Genomic DNA, 24,988 nt, shown 5'->3' with positions numbered 1-24,988 from the left:
GAACTTTTCCCCCCAAGTTTCCGTTTTTTTTTTTTTTGATCTGAAAAAAAATCTTTATTTCAGTTTCATTTTTGAAGGATATATTCATTGTATTTAGCATTCTAGGTTGGTCATTTTTTTCCTTAAGCGTTTTAAAGATGTTTCATTTTCTTTTGTCTTGCATAGCTTCTTAAGAAGTCTGTACACTTTCTTAACTTTGTTCCTCTGTATCTAAACTTTTCCCTCTGGCTTCTTGTAAGATTTTCTCTTTTTGACAATTTTTCAGGAATTTGATTATTGTACCTTGTACTTTTCTTTGTGTTTATACTGAGGAGAGGACTCACTGAGTCTTTTGAATCTATGGATTTACCGTTTCTATCAAATTTGGAAATACTTTATTATTTATTCAAATACCCCTCCATGTGCCCCCTTCCAGTTACACATACGTTAGCCTGCTTGATATTGTCCTGTGGTTCTCTTCTTTTTTCTTCTTTTATTTTTCTTCTTTCTTCTTTTCTCCCTCCCCCTTCTGCTTTTCCCCCCTTTCTCCTCTTCCTTATCACCTTTTTTCTATCTGCATCTCAGTTCCTCTGGAATTTCCTTCTGCCGTTTTTAATATATTGTTATTCCCATCCAGTGATTGTTTTTGAACATTAGAAGTTTGTTTTGGTTCTTTTTTATGTCTACTATTTCTCTTTTCATTGTGTTTTCCTTTAAATCTTGAGCACATTTATAATAATGGTTTTAGAGTCCTTATTATCTAATTCCATTGTCTTATTTCTGGGACTCTTTCACCTGACTCATTTCACCCTGGTTTCAGGTCCCATTTTTTTTCTTTGTCATATGTCTGTTAGTTTTGCTTGGATGCTATGGACATTGTAAATGTTATGTTGTTGAATGGTGGAATTTTTTAAATTTTAATTATTATTATTATTATTTTTTTTTTGATTCTTTTAAAGAGTTTTTGACTTTGTTCTCACAGGCAGTTGAGATACCTGTGGATCCGCTCGGTCCTTTTGAGGATTGTTTTTGAGCTTTGTTAGGAAGCATCTAGAGTATCTTTTACTCTAGGGCTTGTTTGCCTCTGCTGCTAAAGTATGCATCTTCTGGCCTTCCAGGTGAATTGCCTGTTTTTTAGCAAGGAGGACTTCTCTGGTCAGAACCCCAGTATTTCCGAGCACTCTGGGAATAGTTCAGCTATAAATCTCTGTTTATTGCTCACCGTGCCTCATAGGGTTTCATTCTGCACACCAGCTTGGTTTTTGGCTACAGACTCAAGTGGACCCCTGCGCAGATTTCTGGAATTTTCTGTGCATAACTCCCTCTTCTCTGGTATACTTCCGTTCTCTGCTTGAGTTCTTCCTCCTTGCACCACAGTCTGAAAAGTGCCTCCAGGCCGAAAGCCAGGGCAATTGTAGGTCTCACTTCATTTCCTTCTCACCTCTCAGAGATGACAGTCCTATACTGTTTGTTGTCCAATGTCGGAAAACAGTTGTGTCATATATTTTGTTTTATGTTTTAGCTGTTTACTGTGGGATGGAAAGTTCATTCCTACTTAATCCATCATGGCCATTGAAAATTCTTTCCTGTTTTTACCTTTTAAGATAACCATGGAGATAAAAAATAAAGTTTTTAGTCCTTTTTGTCCTCTCTCTAGTAATTTGGGCCTCGTGAAATGTATCACTAACATCTACCGATAGAGTTTTAACAACTTCATCCGTAATCTCCCATTCCTATCCTAATAATTTTCGAGGTAACATTTTACATGGTTCAGCTATAATACAGTAATGAACAAAACAGTGTAGAATTACTGTATGATATTTTAAACAAAATAACATGTACATTATATTAAAGCTCATGAGTGAACTTTACAAAAAAGTATGTAAGTTGTTTAAATAATAGCTTCGTAAAGAATTGGGTTCATGATTGTAGTTATAAGACAACTCCTAGTTGTAATCATCTTATTTTCTGATCAAACACTCTTAGAAGTGACACGAACGGGCTAATGATTGTTGCCTGGTCAAAGATGATCTTTAATGAATTAAAATGCCTGGCAATAGTTGTATAAACTTATTTTCAAATCTGCATGGTTTTGCTTTGTAGCCTTTGTCTTCTTCTTGATAGCCTTAAGGGAAAAGGCAAACAAAAAACCAAAATCTTGTATTATTTCATGTAACAGTTGTATACTCTTAAGCTATTCTTAATATGTTTATTGATCTTTGATTTTTATTTATTTATTTTCAGATTGTCAGTATTTAAACAGACTACATCATGCGTGAGTACAAGCTAGTGGTCCTTGGTTCAGGAGGCGTGGGGAAGTCTGCTCTGGTAAGTTAGCCACCTAATTATAACTAACTACTACAGTACAAGAAGAACATTGATATTTGCTTGCTTGAAAACTTCTAGTCACTAAAGAGAAAAGGTGGCAGTATTTTATTTCGAGGGAAGATTGGCCCTGAGCTAACATCACTGCCAATCCTCCTCTTTTTGCTGAAGAAGACTGGCTTTGAGCTAACATCTGTGCCCATCTTTCTCTACTTTGTATGTGGGGCACCTGCCACAGCATGGCTTGACAAACAGTGTGTACGTCCACACCTGGGATCCGAACCTATAAACCCCAGGCCACCAAAGCAGAATATGCGAACTTAACCTCTACAGGTGGCAGTATTTTTTATATGCCTAGTGTTTAGCCCACAGGGAACGGGGATTCATTCAATGACCATGGATGTGCAGTTTTATAATAGTGGCTCATTCATTCTTTCCTTTACCAAATATTTTTTGGCTACCTCAATATGTCAAACTCTGGTGTTCATGATTCAAAAAGGAATAAGATTGTTCTCTTTTTTTTTTTTTTGAGGAAGATTAACCCTGAGCTAACTGCTGCCAATCCTCCTCTTTTTGCTGAGGAAGACTGGCCCTGAGCTAACATCTGTGCCCATCTTCCTCTACTTTATATGTGGGACGCCTACCACAGCATGGTGTGCCCAGCGGTGCCATGTCTGCACCTGGGATCCGAACCAGCAAACCCTGGGCTGCCAAAGCGGAACGCACACACTTAACCACTGCGCTATCGCGCTGGCCCCCAGATTGTTGTCCTTTTTAAGAAACTTACATTCCACTGGGGAAGACTGATTATTACAGCTACAAGTGAAGCAAATCCTCCCCTACCCCCACCCCGGACTTAGGTGGAATGAAGGTAGTTTTTTGTGGACACGTTGTGCTCATGTAGTAAATATGTATTGAGCTTCTACAGCGTGAGACTCTAGGGTTACAGCAGTGAACAGAAACAGGCACAGTCCCCCGTGGAGCTTGCGTTACAGTGCAGGAGATGTAATGAAGACATAATTAAACAAAGACCTACTTGATTATTATTGTGAGAGAGAGACTTTGAAAGAAAAGTACAGATTGTTAAGAAAGCGTCCTAAACCTGAATTAGCATTTGAACTGAGAAAAAGGTCACAATTGCTGGGGCAGGAGTGAATAGGGAGCAAAGTGGAGGGAAATGAGGTGAGAAGTAGGCAGAGCCAGATCATGACTGGAAGGCCATGTGAGAACTTGGAACTTAGTCCTAATGACAAGAGGAAGCCATTGAAGGGAGGGGGGTGACAGAATTAGATAAATGTTTTAAAGAGATCACATTGACTACTCTATGTAGAGTAATTTAGAAGAGAGACAGACTGGATGTGGGAGACAAGTTGGGAGTTATTACGTGACAGAATTAGATATTTGTTTTAAAGCGAGCACGTTGACTGCTCTGTGTAGAATAATTTAGAAGAGAGACAGAGTGGGTGTGGAAGACAAGTACGGAGTTAATGTAGTACCCCAGATTATAGTTTCTGGAAGCTTAGATTAGAGCCATGGCAGTGAAAAAGAGAAAAGTAGATGTTTCAATAATTAAATAGGAGGTACAAGTGACATAATTTAATGCTGGATTGGTGTGGGGACTAGGAGAGAAGGAACTGTCAAGGATGACTCCCAACTCTCTAGTTGAGCTGCTAGTTTCATGGATAAACTATTTAAGTAAAAGCAAACACTGGAGAATGAGCAGATTTGGGAGCGAAAATGAAGAGTCATGTCAAATTTGATATGTTTGTGGAGTTGGCCCAGTGGCGTAGTGGTTAAGTTTATGCGCTCTGCTTCGGTGGCCCAGGGTTCGCAGGTTCAGATCCTGGGCGTGGCACTAGCACCACTTGTCAAGCCATGCTGTCACAGCATCCCACATAAAATAGAGGAAGATTGACAACAGATGTTAGCTCAGGGCCAATCTTCCACAAAAAGATAAAAAATAAAGCCAATTTGAGATGTTCAAATAAATACATCAAATAAACAATTGGGTCTTCAAGATAATAGCTTAAAAGAGAGACTTGGATATGATTTGGGGTGCCATGAATATATCAGTGGTATTTGATTTCATGGGAATTACGTTACTGTGAGGAATGTCAATTAGTACCTCTTCAGTGAATGTTTGAGAATATCTGTCATTTTAAATGCACGTAATTTCAATTCAGCAAGTCCCTTCATGGAAGTTTATCTCACATGTAAGTTTGCGTGTACAAAATGACATGGTCAAGGATATCCATTGCAGCATTCTTTACAGTGTCAAGAGTCTGGAAACAACCTAAATGCCTACCAGTGGGGCTAGTTAAGTTTTTAATAGAAATTTTGAGTAGAATACTACATAACCATTAAAAAGAATACGGTGGCTCAACATATACTCATATGTACTGATATCCAAAATACATTATTTGGAGAGGAAAAAAGTACCCAACACTGTAGACTGCCATTTATGTTTTTTTAAAAAGGGAGAGCGAGGGGGGAGATATTATAAAATGCGTAGACTATCTCTGCAAGGTTAAACAAGCTACAGGTAACGTATCGGTTACTTTGCTGGGAACGAAGGTCGTAGATAGAATTGTTTACTTCTGCATACTCTTTAATGACTTTTGCATTTTGTCCTATGTCCATGAATTTTACCTTTTTAAAAATAAAAATCCATAGAAATGAATGGGTTGTCTAGGGAGAGACTAGAGAGAGAAGAGAAGAACTCAGGATTGATCTCTCAGTACCTCTCAGCCTTCCAAGAGTACATAGAATTGAAGGATACCATGTAGAAGAATATATCTTGTACTGCTCAGAAGTTAGAAGTCAAGTAAAGAAGAGGAAAGAGATGATCTGGGAACATGGAGGTAGCCGGGCTTGAGAAAAGCAGCTTCAGTGAGGTGATGGTGCCCTAACCACCCTGGGTGAGAGCTGAGGAAATGGAACCACTGTTGTAGGCAGTTGAAGAAGTTCGATTATGAGAGGGAACAGAGAAAGGAGGAGAAGCTGGAGGGATCATGGAGTTAAGGGAGGTCTTTGTTTTAGGGTGAGAGAGAGTAGAGCATGTTTGTATGCTGGAGGCAATAATCCAGTGAAAAGGAAAATGATGATATAGGAGAGGAAGGGAATAATTCTTACAGAAAAGACAATAGTAGGTGAGGAAGGAAGGAGAGGATCCAGTAGGAAAACTAAAAGAATAAAATAAAAATCTATATGAATGAATGAGATGTCCCTGGGAACTGAGAGGCTAAGATTCAGAGAAGTGATGAAAGGCGGCTTTAGTAAGAATGGACTGAGAGGCATGGGATTCTGTCTCACTTTTGTAAGTCACTTTCACATCTGGCTTATAGAAGGCACTTGGGTTCTCATCTTGGCTTGACTTCTGCATCCAATCTCTTGTGATAGTTTATCTTATATAACCTTTGGAAAACTCCACTCTAAATTTGTGAGAGAAAGGGAGTACATCATAGTATTAATAGGGAAATAGGTTTTTTCTAAATCTCTGCCCTGGACCATATTTTGAGAATCTCTGATCTAGTCTAAAGCCTATTAGGAAGCTATATTAGACTTTTTCATATTTAAACTATATATAGTACCAGGAAGAGGAGGTGATTAAATCCTTGATGAAAATGATGATTAAAGTTTTTGGTGTGACTGTATCCTGAGTTTCCTTTAAAGAATAGGAGCTTAGTAGGAGAAAGAAGTTTGAAGTTTACTGTATTCAAGTTAATCTATTGAGCTCAAGGTAAAATAGTGTCTAAAATACTCCTCTGGGTAATTTAACCTCAGTACTTGACCTCAGTCCACATTCTTACCTTCGCTTTTAGGCAACAGTGTGCCAGACCCTGTTTTAAAGCTGTCCGGGAGATATTTCACAATCATCTCTGTACTGCTTTTTATTTACTGAATGATAAAATACCTCGTTTCTAGTCTGTGCATATAGAAATCTTTGAGATAAAATTAGATAATCTGAAAAAGCTGTGTAGGCATTGTTTTCCAATGAAAAGAGTAAGGTTTTGGAATCAGGCAGGTGTATGTTTGAATCTCAGCTGGCAAATGAGACAAATAACTACTTCTGGGGTGAATGTGAAATTTTAATATGATTATACATTTAATATTCAGTAGGTTTTAATCTCTGTTTTTCTTTTCCCTCAAAATTAGAAAGACTGTTCCAAGAGATTTTCAAATTTAGAAGCTTTTGTCTCTCTCCTTTGAAGGCATGAGATAAAAGTTACTGTAGATACATAAAAGGGTAATAGAAGTTTAAATATTGATAAATTTTCATTTTGTAATGAATTTGAAGCTATGTTGTTATTTGTATCTTTGTTGTATTTTAAACCCTAATAAAGTAATTATTTAACAGTGTAATGTCAGCAGCAGAACTGCTGACAGTTTTTAATGTGAGCAGCTCCTTTCATAATAATTGTACTCTTAGTTATGGATGTAACCTTACGTGAAAAATAGTGATACTTTATATTTGCATGTTTACCCAGAATTTCACATAATTTCATTTAATCTTTATGGCTTTGTGAGGTTAAGTAACATTCAGGAGGGGTTGAGTTTTCTTTTAAGTCCTTAACTTTCCTCTGCTTTTTTTTTCTAGACAGTTCAGTTTGTTCAGGGAATTTTTGTTGAAAAATATGACCCAACGATAGAAGATTCCTACAGAAAGGTAAAATGTGAAACTTGTGTACGCTTGCTTACAAGTAGTTCCTTATGACTTTGAAACTTGATCCATAGAATTACTTTTTTAAAAATAGTTTTGAGAAACGATACAGATGTTCTGTGTCTGTTTTTAAAAGTTACACCAATACAAAGTATTTCTCATAGAATACTGCTTAGCTGTAGAGAGCTCTGGTACTGTGCTCCGTTAACAGTGCTCTGTTACTTATTAGTAGTCTGTTCTTTAATGTACACATTTGCCTTGTGGCGAATTCTTTTAATGTGGAAAAATTACATATAAATAGTAGGTATATTTTTGATGACTCTTTTTGTAAAACTAAGATCACTTTTATCACTTTTTATGCTTGAAGTTATCCGGTGACCGAAAGTTTTTATTTTTGTTTAGTTATATAAAAACTTTAAAGAATTTCATCTTTAGATTATAAAAAATTAGATGATTGGCTTCTGTGTGATACTGTAATGGTGGACACATGTCATCACACCTTCGTCCCAACCCATAGAATGTACAACACCAAGAGCAAAGTATCGTGCAAACTATGGACTTTGCATGATAATGATGTGTTGATGTTGGTCCATCAGTTGTAATAAATGTACCACTCTGGTTCAGGATGCTGATAGTAGGGGAAACTTGCTGGGAACAGGAGAGAGTATTTGGGAACTCTGTACTTTCTGCTCAATTTTGCTATGAATCTGAAGCTGCTCCAAACAGTAAAGCTTATTTAAAAGAAAAAAAATTGAACAGTTGGTCTTGACAAAAATGTTTTATTTAATTATAAGACTAGGTAGCATTATGGAGAATTTTCATGATTTTATTTCCCAAGTATGTTAGAGGGGGGAGAAAGACAGTGTTATGAGAAAGACTAGTAGCCCAAGGATATATAAAACAATTAAAAAGATTAAACCTACTTTTCAACAAATAGGAAAGGATTCTTTGTTTGATGTTTTAGCATTTGCCTTTACTAGTGCTATAGCTTTTATTAAATTAAGTTGCTCAGTCCGTACTGGCAGAGCAGTTTCGTTATCTGCAAATTGGAAACAAAATTGTGCTCTAGATACATTGAGAAACTACAGATCTAGTTCATTATGCATTAAACATGTGCATTTACAGATTGTGCAGGTTACCGCTGTGGTCCCATATGTGTTGGGACAGTGAGTTTGTGGCACCACCAGCGGTGCTCCTCATCAGTCCCTGATCTGACAGGGAAGCAGGGTTGAAAATAGCCCTTAGGTTAATACATTTATTTTTAGAAGACAGTGTTGCTTTACTGAAATTTCCCAAAAATAAGTTGCTGGTTAAAGCTTCAACTACAAACGCAGATCTGTACTTAGAATCCTGGAGATTTAACACTTTTCTTCATCCCGTCTATGTTGAAGTTTTTCCACACAGTTGATAGTTGACACTTTCTTTAGGCCAAACTTCTCTTCTTTCATAAAACACTGGGTAAACAAAATTCAGTGTGTAAAATTTCACTTTTCCCAAAGTAGTACCTTTTTCTTAGTCTTGAAGACTATATGAGTTCAGTGTTATTCATTTTAGCACTTTTGTGTTCCTTTTATCTCTTTAAATTAAAATTTTTCTCTGTATTAAATTGGGGGCACATTTTAGTAAAACTTTAACAAATTGAACGTGGTAGGTTGGCAAAATTTTCTTTATCCCAAAATCTTGTCTGTATTTTGAGCTATTTAATACTTTTGTGCTTTGTTTTCTTTGAAGATAATATAAATATGCATATTTTATACATTTTTTTCTGTTAGAACTATACCTGTTTGTTGTAGTTTTTCTTAAATTGCGGAATAGAACCATTTGCATTCTAATAATAACATAAAAATCATTACTCAGAGTTTACAGTGGTCAGAAAATAACTAAACTTGGCATTAACAGTCCTGGCTTCTATAATATTAATAGAACGTGCTTGAGACCTGTTCTTCATAGTAATACCAAGTTCAGTCTCAGCCACTGCAGCAGACTCCTGGAGAAAGGCTTTGTGGTTGTTAATAGGTACTTTGAGTGAAGAGCTGGGAGGAAAACAGACTAACATTTTGATGTTACTTTTTAATTCCCCTCCCCACCCCACTCCCAACAGCAAGTTGAAGTAGATTGCCAACAGTGTATGCTCGAAATCCTGGATACAGCAGGAACAGTAAGGATGTTTTCTCTCTTTTTTTTTTAATAGATTTTAATTTGTGAACTAGTTATGTCATCTGAATAGTTTCTCTGAGTAAAAGTAATCATTCTGATTAAGAACAAATTCTCTAAATATAGTGCTTCTTAAGTTTTCTTACGTGCCTGAAACCATCTATGATGTACTTAATGCCTACATATCACTATTAAATTGTATGTTGAGTTCACTTAGAGAATCTATGTGTTAAGTTTCTTCTCCCCATATTGAAGTAAGGATTATGCCATTAGTGGTTAAAAAAATGTATTTTAAATCTCAAATTTTCTGTAAGATAGGTATTTCCCTGGGTTTAAATAAGACTGTCTCTTGGCACCATAGTCATTCGTTTTATAACAATTATTTTTGCTTTTTATTTGTATTTTAAGATCTCAAGGGGCTGGTGACAGGTACATGTTTTCTGATGAAGGCAACAATCTTTAGGATTATTTTGAGCCTCATTTTTCTCATCTTTAATTGAATATAATGACATTAGTACATCATAGGGTGCTTGTAATGATCAAATGAGATCATGATTATAAATCACTTGGCACAATGCTTGTTATATAGTATAGCTCTGTGTATTTGCTTTTATTTTTGTCTTCATTTGTCATCACCTTTATAATTTTCTTATTAATTACTGATGATTTCCAGTTATACTGCCATAAAAAAATGCCACATTAAGCAATGTTTCTTTTCTTTTTTTTCCTCCATATGCATAGACTTTCCTGTTAGGCAATTCACAGATTTAAAATAGATGGTATTGTTAAATGTTACGAGCTGTGTAAAATTCAGCACAAATTTTCCCACTATAATTTTATAAATGATGAGAAAGTTTCAGACAGTTCAAAAAAGCTTATAAGCAGACTGGAGCAAATACAGTACTAATTACACTGTATTTTTCCAGGCTTTTGTGGGAAAATGGATCTTGATTCCAACAGGGAGATTTGGAGCACTGGAACTATATCTTTCTTATACCAGCTGAATCAAGAGATCTGCCCCTCTTGCCACCACCGTCCCCCCCTCCCCAGCAAGTTTTCTTAGGTTTTGAATCAAGAGTAATTCCCCTGTATTCCAAGAGACCCCAGCAGTTAAAAAGAATATTTTCCACTTCCTCTTTCACCACCTCTACACATGCGAGGGCATTCTTTTTTCTTCCTCTTATGCAAAGGAAATTTTTCCTTACTGCAGAAATCTTTCCTTTGTGCTCTCAGACGTCTTGTACTTCTCCCATCCTGGTGCTCAGCTCTGTGTTATAATTGCCTGTTAGCTTGTCTGTGTCCACAGTGCCTTGCATAAAGCTTGGAAAGTAGTTTATGCTCATCAGTCTTGTCCCAGATCACTCCTTACTCTGTGAAGATTTTTACTAACCCTCCAACACTGCTTCAGTCGGAATTCTTGGTGATTTTAGATGATCCAGCACCTTGACCTTTCAGTTCCTTGACCTCCATCCTGCTTCAGCTGTTTGCACCCATGGTCTTACCCTAGACTATGTGATTACCAGTGTAACTATAATACCACCCCTAATCTCATTTTCAAGCATCCCACTCTCCAGTCACCACCTCTTGTTTTTCCATCTCACTTCCTTTCATACCCTGCAACTTCACTGGAACCTACAGTCTGTTTATCCTAACATTTTTGATTCTCTTTCATATCCTCACCCCCTTCTTCACATTGTTTCATGTTCATAGTCTGTCATTCATAATCAAGCTGAGCATTGATACTCAGCTCCCTTTACTTTCAGCAGCCTCCGACTCAGTTGATCACTATCCTTTTCTGTAAAAATTTTACTCATTTGGCTTCCAAGAAACAGCACTTGCTTGGTTGTCTCTCTGTGTCATTGGTTATTTCTAAATCTCCTGTCCTGATTCTTCTTCATCTCCCAACCTCTTAATGTTGGAGGGCCTAAGGGTTCAGTGCTTGGACATTTCTTTTGTGTTCTTTTTTCTTTGTTTTTTTTGTTTTTTTACAGAATTCTCATCTTTGACTTGAAAAAACTTCTTTTCTTTTTGGTGAAGAAGATTGGCCCTGAGCTAACATCTGTTGCCAATCTTCCTCTTTTTTTTCCTTCCCCAGTACCTAGTTGTATATCCTAGTTGTAGGTCATTCTAGTTCTTCATGAGGGACACCGCTACAGCATGGCATGATGAGTGGTGTGTAGGTCTGTGCCCAGGATCCAAACCAGTTTACCCGGGGCCGCCAGAGCGGAGCATGTGAACCCAACCACTTAGCCATGGGTCTGGGCCCTGGACTTTTCTTCTCCAACAGCTTTATCTTGGAGATATCTTTAGTATCATCAAAATAACTTAATTAAGATCTATATATAAAAAGGAATTATATAGTTTTTCTAAATCTCACAAAAGCAAATTCAAGTGGTTAAGATTTCACTTCTAATTCTACAGTTCATTGTCGCTGTTTTTAGTCACCTAAGTAGGGAACAGGAACATTCACCTCAGAGTTTCTAGAAGCTATGTGTTATGTCTTATGTTTTCTGTTATGCTAGCATGCAATAAAAAATTTAGTAGCTCACTTGTGATTATTCTGATTTAAATTGTTCCAATATGCGTTCAGGAAATCATATTTATAATTGCCTGTTTTTTATTATAGGAGCAATTTACAGCAATGAGGGATTTGTATATGAAGAATGGCCAAGGGTTTGCACTAGTATATTCTATTACAGCTCAGTCCACATTTAATGACTTACAAGACCTGAGGGAACAGATTTTACGGGTTAAGGATACAGAAGATGTAAGTACTTTTCTCTCTATAAGACATACTGCCATCTCTCTGTGACCAAATAAAACGTGTTTTCTCTCTGTCAGTAGGGGATTTGGAAGGTATCTCCCACATGCCTAAAAGAGCCTGTGTGACCAAAAAAATGTTACAACTTTCTAAACCTACAAATTATATGCTGAGATGGTTAGAAAAGGAGGACACGTATGATAAAGTGCTCATTGTGCTGTGTGGGTAATAAGTGCAGTGGAGAAAGAAGAGGAGTTGAAGGATACTTGGTAGACGGAGTCAGACTGAAGTTGAGCTTTGGAAGGTGGTAGTTATGTCAGAAACAGTGTTCAAAGAACGTCATAAAGAACCATAATGGTATGTTCCTATTTATAAAATTCCCTCGGTATAGTTTTTACTCAAATACAGTTTTTTCCTTTGAATTATGTTAAAGATTTTGATTAACTGGGTTTTTATATTTTTAGTTTTTATTTTTATTTTAGAACTCTTTATTTAATGAATAGCGTCATTGTTGTGTGTTTTTCTTTTTGCAAAGATGAAGTGTATGCTTTTCATGCTCATCCCAGCTTAGAGCTACAGAGAGTTCCTTTTCAGTAGTATAAATTAGTATATAAAGTCTCGTTTGTACCTTTTTTTCTGTTTTTGTGTGTTCTTTCTCATTATTAATGGGAACATACGTACCTGCTCAGGACCTTAACCTTGGGTAGTATTGTAGGCGAGAGGGATTTATAACTTTGTGACTCATGACCAACCATAACCTAATGAATAGTTCTCTTCCTTCCCATGACTAATTTATCTAAGGGAGTTCTGTTTTCATAGGCAATTACATGCAAATTACTGAACGCTGGCAATATTAATCCATTTATCCCAAGTAATAAACTAAAAAAAGATGGCGTTATAGATACCTAGTGTTCTTTATCTAACTCGTGATAATTGCTTATTTTAGGTACAAGATTTACCACGTCCCTTAAATTCTTTCTTTTGTATAGTGTCCATCACCTCACAAACAAGTGACTGTTGTCTGGACACCTTTTAACTAAGGACATTATACCATTTGTCAGTGACCTGTTTTATTGGAAGTAGGGAGTTGTGGATGGACATAGCCAAGCATTTCTCGTTTAGAGAAAAAGGGAAGACGTACCTGCTTTATGGCTTTATTTTTATTGTTAATCCTCCTCAGCATCTCACCTAAACTGGTCTTCAGATCTACGTGTCAAATGTAGAAGTAGAACCTATTACTGTATTGGTCTTGCCACTACTTTTGGCATTTGTTGGACGTGTGAGATGAAGCACTTAAACCACAGGTCGGCCCAGTGAATACCTTTTTCTCTGCATTGCAGGAGGTTCCTTTTTCCTTCAGATTTTCCTACTTGAAAGTTCAGCTATTAATAGTAGTCCACATGAGAATTTTGGGATTATATTCTTAAAATAATTTCGCAGATTAACATAGTAGAGTCTCTTCCATATTTTTTGCTATCTCTTCCCCCTCCATCTGCCCTCTTCCCCCCAACACACATAGATATACCTTTTTTTAAGCATTGGTGAAGCTTCTCTTCCTAACTAATATATTTCAGTTGGTGGCAGGCAGTTGCTTACTTATAAGAAGAGGCTAAGTAATGAGTATATTCATGCTCATTTTATGTTGTTGCCTTCTCACAGGTTCCAATGATTTTGGTTGGCAATAAATGTGACCTGGAAGATGAGCGAGTAGTTGGCAAAGAACAGGGTCAGAATTTAGCACGACAGTGGTGTAACTGTGCCTTTTTAGAATCTTCTGCAAAGTCAAAGATCAACGTTAATGAGGTAACCTGTTCTTTTAAGCGGTCTTTTTTCTGTCAATTTATGGAAAACAGTAATTCTTAGAAGCTGTATTCTTTCACTTGCATAAAATCGCTTTTATGGCTATAATGAGGACACTCACGTTACCTTATTGTCAAAGAGGAAGTTTAACTTTAAAGTCCTGCTGAGCCTCTAAATGATATGTCGGAAAGTGGTGTGTGTGAAAATTATCACATCCCCCTTGTACTGTAATAAGTACTTATATAGATGTGTGTAAAGAGGTTGTAAAGTCAAGTAGGAAAATGCGAAAATCAAAGTAGTTATTATAATAAACTTATGTTATACAGAGCGATGTTATTACCTCATGGATATCACAGAATTTGGTGTGTGAGTCCTGTGTTCCTTTGGTGCACAACTCAAAGGGAGGAGTCTGTGAGTGTGGCCATGGAACTGTAATTCACTCATCTTTTAGGCCCCAGGCTGCAAGTGCACAAGGCTTTTTTTGTTCCCAGCGTAAGCACTCCACTATCTTGAGAACATAGTTGTGGACAGGAATCATTAACAAGTGAGCTGCCTGCTTGGGTGTAGAGGGCCAGTAGTTTACTGAACCTCTAAAAGATTAGTGCAGTCCCCAACTGCCACCACCAACCAAGCAAAACCTTAAGAGGTTACCACTGCTTTTGTTAATTTTAACAGAAGCCTTTTCTTTTCTTTAAACCGGGGTAGGCTTCTTTCCTTTCCTGGTAGTGCAAAGGTCTTCACCTGATGGTGTGCTTGCCATTTGTAACATCACAGGTAATCAGTCAGAATCCAGCTCACTTACAACATAGATGAGAGCTAAGAGTGGGTTAGGTTATCAGGGTCCTATTTGTGTGTTTGCTGTTCCTCTCTGGGCTTTGTTCTCTAGGTCACTTTTCCTTGACTAATATTATGGTTGTGGACTATTGTCTGACTGTTAAAATGACCAAATTATTTTAAACATCTAAAAGGATAAAAATTTAAGTTTGCTGCAAATCCTTTGTTTTACAAATAATCAAGAATGTCAAAGCTTTTTTAGGTAAAACCAATTTTAACAAGTACATAAAAATAAGAAATTCACAAATTTCATTTATTCAGCAAATATTTATTGTGTGCCTGTGTGTCTGGCACTGTGTTAGACACCAGGGTAACATCATCCAGACAGACACTATCCCTGCCCTAAAGAAGCTTACATCCTAGTGGGGAACTATCCTGCTGAGATCCGTAACAACAGTTATTTCTTATTTACTGCTAAGTAAATGAAAGGAAGTATGATATGCTTCCAGCGTCAACTTCCTCTGTTGTAGAATTAGTTTCTTAGATGTTATTTTGAAAAACAAGGCTAATCATAAAATTTTAATTTTTAGTACAGTCTGGCTTTTCCAAGAAAAGGTAACTTTGAGATAAAACACATCAAGATTGATGAATGAGCTTGGCTGGGGGAGCAGTAATGCAAGGTCACCATTGCTAAGTGGTTGGCCTTAGGAGTCTGCTTCCTTGCTGTACCTGTCCTCGCCCTCACTGACACCTACCACCAAGTTCACGCGCTCGGCTGAGGCTGGGTTGGGCCAGGGTCCAGTGAGCACAGTGGAACGGAGGTGTTCCTCATTTCTTAAGCATGACATGTTTGTGGAAACTCAGGTGCTACTGAACTGCGCTCTGGGCTGCGGTTTCAAATGCAGCAGAGCTACTTTTTCACAGCAGTCTTGAAGGTCAACCCTTGACATGAGGGTTTATTAAAAAAATAGAAAAACAACGAAACAAAATGAAATACGTTAGCTAGTTAAAAATCTTTACTCTTTTGGGAAATGTACAAACTTTATGCTAGAAATTCTTGAAGGTGTAACAATTTGAGTTTCTTTGAATATTTCTCTCTTTATAGCCTGATAATCCAGCTACAGAGTCCGTTTGATAGTTCATAGTTCCTCAGACAGCTAATGCCTTGTGTATGTGTGCTTTCCGAATGCCTGGAGATAGAGGGATCATGCTTTCACAGGATTCCATTCTGGGACTCGAGTTTGAAATCATACAGGAATGTACTGCTTGGCTAAACAGCCCTCTAACTTTCTTATCCGTACCCTTTTTGCCGTGTTTTGAAAGTGGTGTACAGCTATACCAGAATGACATCAGTCTTAATCAAGAATTGTTCTTTGCTGAGGCTGGAATAATAGTTGGAATCAGGACATCCCAATTGAGGAATGGCAGAGGGATTGAGAAACTATGCTGTAGTTGAGAGAGAGGAAGAACCTAGGCTGGGGACTTTCAGCATATCTAACCAAATCCTGTAGTTCAAACTTGCCCTCATCTCTGAAGCAGCTGCTGTTGTGAGGTAGGCAGTGTTTGCCCAAGAAGTCTCTGAGGATAATACTGCAAAATCAGTTACCTTGCTATGTAGTACCAGAAACCCGAAACTGGCTAGCATGAGAAAATGTGATTTTGATTAATTTACTGTTTAGTTTGTTCTTTTATTCTTTTTCATTTTATAGCTTATGCATTGAGGCTAGAAAACTAATGGGAGCTTGTTCATGGCTGGTGCGCCTTCAGTTCTTAACGGGCTTCAGGGCTGTGAAGCAACTTGGACTTGGGAGTTGTGAAACAAAAACTACCATTTTGTTTGTCAATTCTGCATTTGCAAACTTTGTTAGAAATAAAGTAACAGAGTTAAATGTTTTGAAGAAGATGGGAGTGGGCAGGGTGGAGCAGAAAGAAAAGAATATAAATGAATGCTTTGGGGAGATAAATCACTCAGTAGTGTTTTTTTTTTCCTCCTTTTTAACCAGTAATTTAGCCTTATAATCTTTGGATCATTTAAAAAAGTAAATAGTTGTTTTATCTGAATACCATCTTAAAAAAAAAACTTTTTGAAAAGATATAATAACAATAAAAAGAATTTGTTTACCCTTCATCCAGATTCACGTTGTTAACATTTTGTCACGTTTGTATATCACACTCCTTTACTCCTAAGTATGTTAGTGTATGTACCTTAGATCAAAGACGTTCTTTTACACAACCACGACATAGTTATTAACATCAAGAAAATAGACATTGACACAGTCTGTTCAGTGCATATTCAGATTTTGTCAGTTGTCCTTATAGTGCCTCTAAAAGCTAGGACATTTTGATAGGTTTCTACAAAGTACTGTTTATTACAGATGAGTAATAGTAAGAAGCTTCTATGATACTCATTTCTATTCCAGGTCATTAGTAAATGAGTGTTTGCATTTCTAGCAAAGAATCAAGTTTAGCTGAACTGTTTATGTTCCACACTGGCATATTTAGCACTATGATACATATAAACATATCAGAATTAAAATAATTTGCTTCTGTGAAATAAGTAGTATTGTATTTTTGTCTTTGATACCTTGCATTTTTCATTCAAAATGAATCCAAAAGATTTATTAACATATTATTTGTTACTTCAAATCATAGGGAGCAAATAAAAATCATGTGCTTTTACATGTAATAAGTTGAGAAGAACACGATATCTCTTTTGTCCTGTTCCAGCAAAACATGTATAAGATGAATCTAATCATGAGGAAACACCAGACAAACCCAAATTGAGGGAAATTCTATGAAGTTATACTAGTCATTATTTTTCAGAAATGGCAATGTCATGAAAGACAAAGGGCAAGGAACTGTTGCAGATTTTAAAAAGATTAAATGACAGGAAATTAAATGCAGTATGTGATCCTGAATGGATTCTCTCTGGGGGGAGGCGGGTTACTATAAAGGACATTATGGGGTAACTGACAAAATTGGAATTTGCACTGTAGATGACACAGGGTAATGTATCAATGCTTAAATGTCTTGAATGTGACAACTATAACGTGGTTATGTAAGGGAATAACCTTGTTCTTAGGAAATACACATTCAACTACTAAGGGACCTGTGGTATGAAGACTCCTCTCAAAATGGTTTAAAAAATAATAGTGTGTGTGTGGAGAGAGAAATGTGAAAGTACACGTGGCAAAATGTTACTAATTGGTGAATCTGGGTAAAAAATATTCACAAGTTCTTGGTACTATTCTTGCAACTTTTCTGTAAGTTTGGAGTTTTTAAAAATAAATGCAAAGAGTCAAGTTGAGCATTAAATATTCTCTTAATAAGAAGATTCCATGAAGAATATAACTTCACTCCCTGTTTTTCACTACTAATTCTTTTTCTCAGTTTAGTATTGAATATCTAAGAGCGAGTGTATTTCCCTCATTGTAAATAGGTAAGCCCTGCTCTATCCTGAGAGTCAGCTGGGACTTCTAAGAAACCTGCTATGAAAGCAAAGCAGCCAAATACAGATCCAAGAGCAGAGTAATGTTTGACAGAACCATGACTGTTCTGTGGAACAAGGTCTCAAATGTTGGTTGAATAAGTACTTTTTTCTTGTTTTTATTTAGATATTTTATGACCTGGTCAGACAGATAAATAGAAAAACACCAGTGGAAAAGAAGAAGCCTAGAAAGAAAACATGTCTGCTGCTTTAGACCCACAGTAAGCAGCAGCTCTGAGCCAGGTAAGACGCTAAAAGCAGAAGAAATGCTGTTCTCATCCTCTTATTTTGGGCTTTCCCCAACCTTAACCACTTCCCATTTCACCTGTTAGGGTATTTCCAGGCTTCTGCAACTACAGATGTGATATATAACTTGTAGATACGTTCATCTGTTGGACAATTTCTCTCTCTTCCCATGAGATTCTGAGCTCTCTGAGGGCAAGGACCACATCCACTTTGCTCACCACTGTGTACCTAGTGCCTGGTACACAGTGGGTGTTCCAGAAATAGTGGTTAAATGCAGAGAGTGCCTTCCAAGGTCACTCCCACACTCATGCTGAATTGAAGTGATACAGTGGTTCACTTGAAACAGAAAGGCTTAAGTGCACATTTGATTAATTGTTTCAAAGTGAACACACCCATGTATATCAACAGTAGTCATTCCTCCCCAGATGTAACTTTACCCCTACTCTGATTCCCAGCGCCATGGATTAATTTTGCCTCTCTTTGAACTTATAAATAAAAACATGTAATGTATTACTTTTATGTATGGCTTCTTTCTCTCAAAAATGTGTTTTTGAGAATTATCCTTGTTGCATAATGTAGTAGTTCATTTTTATTGTATGACTATACTAGCAATGTATTTATATATTCTGCTATTAATGGACATTTCAGTTCTTTTTGGGAACTAGTATGGGTAATTTTGCTGTGCCCATTCTTGTATAAGTCTTTATGTCCATGTGCATGCTTCCTGTTCAGCATATATTTAGGAATGGAATGGCCAGATTGTACACTGTATATATGGACAGCTTTAGTAGATACTGCTAGAAGTTTTTCAAAGTAGCTGCTCCAATTTACCCACCTACTAGCAGTTTATGAGTTCCACATCCTCCTCAAATTTGGTATTGTGAGTCTTTTTACCTTGAGCCATTCTGTTGCATGTGCGGCGGTATGTTGGTATAGTTTTGGTAGTCATTTCCTCTGAGGTCTGGGTTGACTTCTTTCAGGTGTTTCATCTCTAGGCTTCTAAGTAGGAGTTGACTTTAAGTGCCACTTAGGCTTTCATTAAGTGAGCCCTTCTGAGAGAAATTAGTGGCATTGAAACTGCCTGTCAAGTGAAACCCAGGCCCTGTGGGACCATTTGTTTGTTTTTCTTTAATTATATATTTAAATCCCCTGAACAGTTTCTACTTATCTTCATCAACTCTATAAACAACACCATAAAAGAATATTTTTATGGGGTGGATTTATGATGTAATTGGTGCTAATTATGTGAATATTAGTAAACTCAGTCCGGTTAGAGGAAAATCAGCTGTCCCCACTTGAGAGTTGGTTGTGCTAACTCTTGTAAATCTCTTGGGTCCATTTAGTGGATTACCTGTTCCAGAGCACCAGTTTAACCCATACATGCTTCCTTAGAGATGTGAATGCGTCTCTCTCTAAAAGGAAACGACTGAGTAATTGTACCCACTTTTTAAATGAAGGTAGAGAGAAAATGGGCAGAAAGGAGAAAGGGGCATAGAGCTTGCCTCTGGTAGTCAGCTCTAGGAAAGACAGCTTCTGGCTGAAGGTTTGGTTTTTAGGCTTTTAGTGAAGTCTTGATTCAGTAACTATAAATCATTGGCTCCCTGAAAGTGATTATTGTTAAAATTACTGGTGTTTGTGGTTGTTTAGGTAAGGGTGCAAAGGTAGGGAAATGAGGACTCCAGTTCCTATTCTGAAATACATTATTTAACTGTCTTATAGTTGACTGGTTCATGATACCATTACCTTAGCTGACCCTGGTTTAGTTTCCAATTCTCAGAAAATGTCCTTTTAGCTTATGTTTAAAGGAAGAGGTGCCATCTCCTGGCCCACTGTGAAAATTCATTTATACACATCCTATAGTATATTGTGAGTTTTACCTTAGAGGAGAGAAATCTTGGCATAGCTCTAGAAAGAAGACTCTCATCCTGGTTGCATGAATTCTTAGGCTCTGGTTAATTCAACTTAAAATATATTTAATAACTCACCTGAGATCTCTATGGATGTTTAATAAGATAAAATAATAGATCAGTTAGCAGTCAGAATACTTTGTAGAGCATTTTATTGTGATTATAGACTTGAAGTGCCATGTTTGATCCCATTTTAAAAGCTCTGAGATGCAGGGTTGATTTAAATAGCACTTAGAACATTTTTAGTATGAGTATGTGAACCTTGAGCAAAGGCAGCTTATCTAGCCTGTGCCTTTAGACACAATCGTATTCGAACGTGTTAATCTCTTTCTAAAATGTCTCACTTTTTTAGACCTAGGAGAGAATTCATCTTCAGGAAATCCTTCCTTTAACCTGAGTCTTTTCTGGTGAGCAGTAGGACTAACTGATTCTTCTGCCCTTGCATACGGGCATCAGCTGTTTCTGTATCCTCTTCTTCTCTTAACCTGTCTTAGAAGTGGTAACCCTAATATATAAAATCATAAAATGGTCAAATAAGGAATGTCCTGTGGAAAGCTTATGCAGGCGAGTATCATTTCTATAGTGGAAAAGGAACTTTTAAAATAACATAGGAAAAAAAGGATAATAATGGGATAGAAATGAAATAATCACTGTTTTCCTCTTTATAGGCAGTACTGTCAGATATAATGTGAAACACTAAGTATAATAAAACTATTTTTTAAACATTTTTAAATGGAATTTAAAATAGCCCTATTACTGTAGCTATTTAGTATACTTTAGTTCTCGAGAAATGATCAACCAAAGTCATTGTTTCTTTGTGTATTATCGGCTTTTTACTACCATCTTCTGACATCAAGAAATTAACCATATATTTATATCTGTATTTATTCAATGTTCTAGATTACAGGAATGAAGAACTGTTGCCTAATTGGGAAGTGCCAGCATTCCAGACTTCAAAAAATAAATCTGAAGAGGCTTCTCCTGTTTTATATATTATGTGAAGAATTTAGATCTTATATTGGTTTGCACAATTTCCCTGGAGAAAAAAATTACTCTGTGTATATCTCTTGGAAAATAAGACAATAGTATTTCTCCTTTGCAATAGCAGTTATAACAGATGTGAAAATAAATATACTTGACTCTAATATGATTATACAAAAGAGCATGGATGCATTTCAAATGTTAGATATTGCTACTATAATCAAATGATTTCATATTGACCTTTTTATCATGATTCCTCCCTGTCAAGCACTAAAAAGTGGAACCATTATACTTTATATCTGTAATGATATAGATTATGAAATTTCCCCTCAAACTCATTGCAGCAGATAACTTTTTTGAGTCATTGACTTCATTTTATATTTAAAAAATTATGAAATATCATTCTGTCATTATATTCTAATTAAAATTGTTTGTGCATAATGCTTTGGAAAAATGGGTCTTTTATAGGAAAAAAACTGGGATAACTGATTTCTATGGCTTTCAAAGCTAAAATATATAATATACTAAACCAACTCTAATATTGCTTCTTGTGTTTTACTGTCAGATTAAATTACAGCTTTTATGGATGATTAAATTTTAGTACATTTTCATTTGGTTTGTGTGTTTTGTTATTGTTTATAGATTTAAAGCCTTTATTTTATAGTGACCGCATTGTTTTGAATGCAGCAGTAGCTCCTTTCTGCCTGGTGCCTGCAGGACACTTGGCTTTAAGCCCCTGAGTAACTGGCGATTTCTCGAAGAACAGACCTCATACTTTCTGTTCTAGACAGGTTTATTCCTAATCTACAGTGAAATACGTCAGACTACATAAAATAGTTTTGTATATTCTCTCTTGATCTTAAAGATTGTATCTTATCGAATAAAATATCCCACTGTGTATTATTTTTATATGTAAAAAGATAAGTTTAATACTGTATCAGGGTTTAACTTTTACTATTTCAGATCTTCCACAGCTTGTAATTTCATCAAGGGAATCCTTTTGTCATTGTTAATTTGTTGAGTATAAGTCCACCAATGAAATGTTATGTAAAAATTTTCGAATTTGCTTTATGATAGATTGAAGAATTTGAGAGAAGTGGATGCAGGTGGAGAAGCATGTAAAGGATGTGACTGTTGCTTTCGCTTCAGCCACATGTGAAGTAGTATAGTGTAGCAGTATGGAAAATATTGCTAAGGTAAAATTTTAGCTGGCTATATAGTGGTGCTTTTCTTTTCCTTCCCTGTTTTTTCCATTTTTACAGAAGATGGGGCTTAAGTAGGACATGGACCTAGGGTGATGTGACTTATGTATTCTCCATAGTGATAGAGCAAAACAGCTTGTTAGCCAGTTAAGAAGAAAGAAAAGGGAAGAAACAAGCTTAGGAAACCCTGTGCCTTGTCCCTGACTTGTAAGGAGACCAGTTCCAGAAAGTCTGAACCATTGCTCAGGGATCTAGATACTGTCTCGTCGCAAGTGGGTGTGAAGTAGTGTTCATGCCTTGCCGAGACTTTCTAGGAGTGTGGTCAGCCCGTCAGTTACTAAATTGAAATTTGAAACTCAGGTTTCAAATAGAAGCTCTGACCAACCTGAGAAAATGTTAAAATATTGTAAAAAAATTTGGAAATTGTATTCTTTTGAGTTTCTAATAAACTTAGTTACCTAATACTTACCTTCTACTGATCCAGTTATACATATGTCTGGGATTGAGGGGCCAAAAATATAATAAGAAATGCAATAAATTTTAAAAAATAAGTGAAGCATTAAGGTGGCGTATTTTAAGGTCCTCTGGTCATTCTTTAAAATTCACCTCTCAAACATTTCTTTGGACTTAAAAATCATAGACAGATGTCTCACAAATGAGTAAAACTCTCTAAATATTACCTGTTACTTAGATTGTGTTGTGTAATCACTTGCCAGATTAAGTAGAAATCATTTAACAAGAATAACTCCCAGTTACAGTCTGCTTGACTAGTAGCATAGACTCAGTGTCCTCTGTTTTAGAACATGGTAGAGAAAGATGACAGGTATGGATTCCTTTGTCATGTCTTTTACAGTCCACTTGAGATAAAGGTGAAACTGTGAAGAAAAATGCCATGTGGCATACAGCAGTATGCAGAGCAGGGCCAGCTGAAATCAGAGATACGCATTGCCTCTCAAAGGGATCTGCTGTCGCTGAGCAAGATGGAAAGGTATCCTGTTAGACAGTGAGATAGATGCACTTTTATATTGTCCCTAGGTGAACTTCTTAGCCTTGGTTCCAGAAGAGAGGGTGCCTGAAAATAAGATGTTTTCTCATAGCTGGAAAATAAAAAAATCCTCAAGGATATTATATGACTTACATCATAAATATCCGAGAACTGACACCGTATTAGTATTTGTGGGTATTTAAAGTAGCGGATGGCTTTAGTTATATGAGTAATATATAACTTAAAGGAGACTTGATGTCAAAGTTGATAGTTTTCTTTTTTCCACTAAAACACAACTGTAATGGCTTTGTGGTGCCCCCAATCTAGCTTTAGAAATTAACAGTAAATCCATAAGCTAACTGTAACTTTGCCCTCCACCAGGGGGAGCTTCAGTATCAGTTAACAGTTCTACAAGTATTGAATTAAAAGTATGTACTCAAGGCATCTCTTGTATAAACACTCCATGCCTCACAGAGAGGCGGACAGGCCTTCCTTCGAGAGTCTGCAGTCTAACTGGGCAGGGAAGACAGATGAGAAATTCATCCACAGTATGAGTAATCCTGTGCTTTATTGAACCGTGGCCCCCAGGTTAGTGCTCTTAGGAACATTAGGAGAAACATGGATGTTGGTGTGTTACTCTCCCCTACAACTGTGAACTAATCACTGTTTGGCCTTGATCTGCCATCAGAACTGGCCAGCTTTTACTCTTCAGTGAAACTACCTGCTTCTTTGAAGTTAGAATATACTTGGGAAAAGTTAATCCTTGGGAGGATACTGATCTTTATTTTATTACTAACTTTCTTAAAACAGGTTACTTGGTCTGAAGCTATTTTTCTCCACATAGGAACATTCTGCATTTTCTGGACCTGACCAATTTCAAATATTTTGCCTCTTTATCCTTGTAGATACGTGTATATTTGTCAGTTCATGTGTCTGATTTTTGTTTTCAGGACTGGGGGACAGAAGGAGAAATAAAGATTACCTGAGTATTTTCCTTTGCAAGCAATCATAGTATAATATTAGAAGGCATAAAATACGCTCTTATAAACTGTATATGTTTGGTGAAACCAAAGTGTGAAGAAATTGTCAGGTATTTGGAGGAGGAAAATAACTTGTAAAATAACCTTTTGTTTTATTTGAGTCTTGAACTTCTTTAAGGTGCTACTGAAATGTGTGTTAAAGTGGCCTCTCTTGACTCTGCTCCAAACTTAAAAGGGCAGAGTGGTTTGGGTGCTTGTCCAGGATCTGGAAAGAGCCCATCTTGCAGGGAGGGAAATGAATGTGAGCTTTGAGGCAGTCTAACCACCCAGCTTTTAGCATTTCTATTCCCCAGAAATGTAAAAAATGCAAGTTATTCTTGAAAATGTAGTACAGACATTGCATTGAACCTGGATTTTTCTTACCACAGTTTCACCTTGGGTTTGTTGAATGTGCAGAACATGTATTGCCATGTCTTGCTTAAATATTCTTGCTGAGAACAGCTGGAGACTTTGAACTGCGTGCCTGGTTCTGTTTCCTGGAAAGGCGACATGGATTCTGTTTTGCAGACATTAACGAGAGTTTTAAAGGGAATTGGGGGATGCAAGTTCTTTGGCTTGTTAAGAAGAAACCTCCTGTCGTTCTGGGCCCAAGGTGTGACATACATTTCCTGCTAATTGCTTCTCTTAAGAAGCATGGGCTTGGCTGTTCCTCTTAAGGAAAAACCTTAATAAATCTTCCCATTTTAA

At 36.7% G+C, this 24,988-nt stretch overlaps 1 protein-coding gene across 30 annotated transcripts in view; it reads left to right on the top strand.

Annotated features, from left to right (window-relative positions):
- RAP1A (RAP1A, member of RAS oncogene family) overlaps positions 1-24,988 on the top strand; it is a 76,839-nt gene extending 51,851 nt beyond the window's left edge. For 21 of the 30 annotated variants that reach the window (XM_070607990.1, XM_070607991.1, XM_070608003.1 and 18 more), the window contains 7 exons: positions 2,224-2,307; positions 6,902-6,970; positions 9,066-9,122; positions 11,745-11,885; positions 13,539-13,682; positions 18,068-18,183; positions 20,994-24,988. In XM_070607990.1, the coding sequence (XP_070464091.1) occupies positions 2,251-2,307; positions 6,902-6,970; positions 9,066-9,122; positions 11,745-11,885; positions 13,539-13,682; positions 18,068-18,154 (555 nt within the window). In that variant the 5' untranslated portion in view covers positions 2,224-2,250 and the 3' untranslated portion in view covers positions 18,155-18,183; positions 20,994-24,988. The remainder of the gene's footprint in view (positions 1-2,223; positions 2,308-6,901; positions 6,971-9,065; positions 9,123-11,744; positions 11,886-13,538; positions 13,683-18,067; positions 18,184-20,993) is intronic. The other 9 variants (XM_070607989.1, XM_070608012.1, XM_070607987.1 and 6 more) reach the window with 4 other exon arrangements.

The sequence above is a fragment of the Equus przewalskii genome, unplaced genomic scaffold (genome assembly GCF_037783145.1).
Source record: "Equus przewalskii isolate Varuska unplaced genomic scaffold, EquPr2 ChrUn-13, whole genome shotgun sequence".
Classification (NCBI taxonomy): domain Eukaryota; kingdom Metazoa; phylum Chordata; class Mammalia; order Perissodactyla; family Equidae; genus Equus; species Equus przewalskii.
The sequence above is the reverse complement of the archived record's forward strand: the minus strand, read 5'-3'. Positions and strand labels throughout refer to the sequence as shown.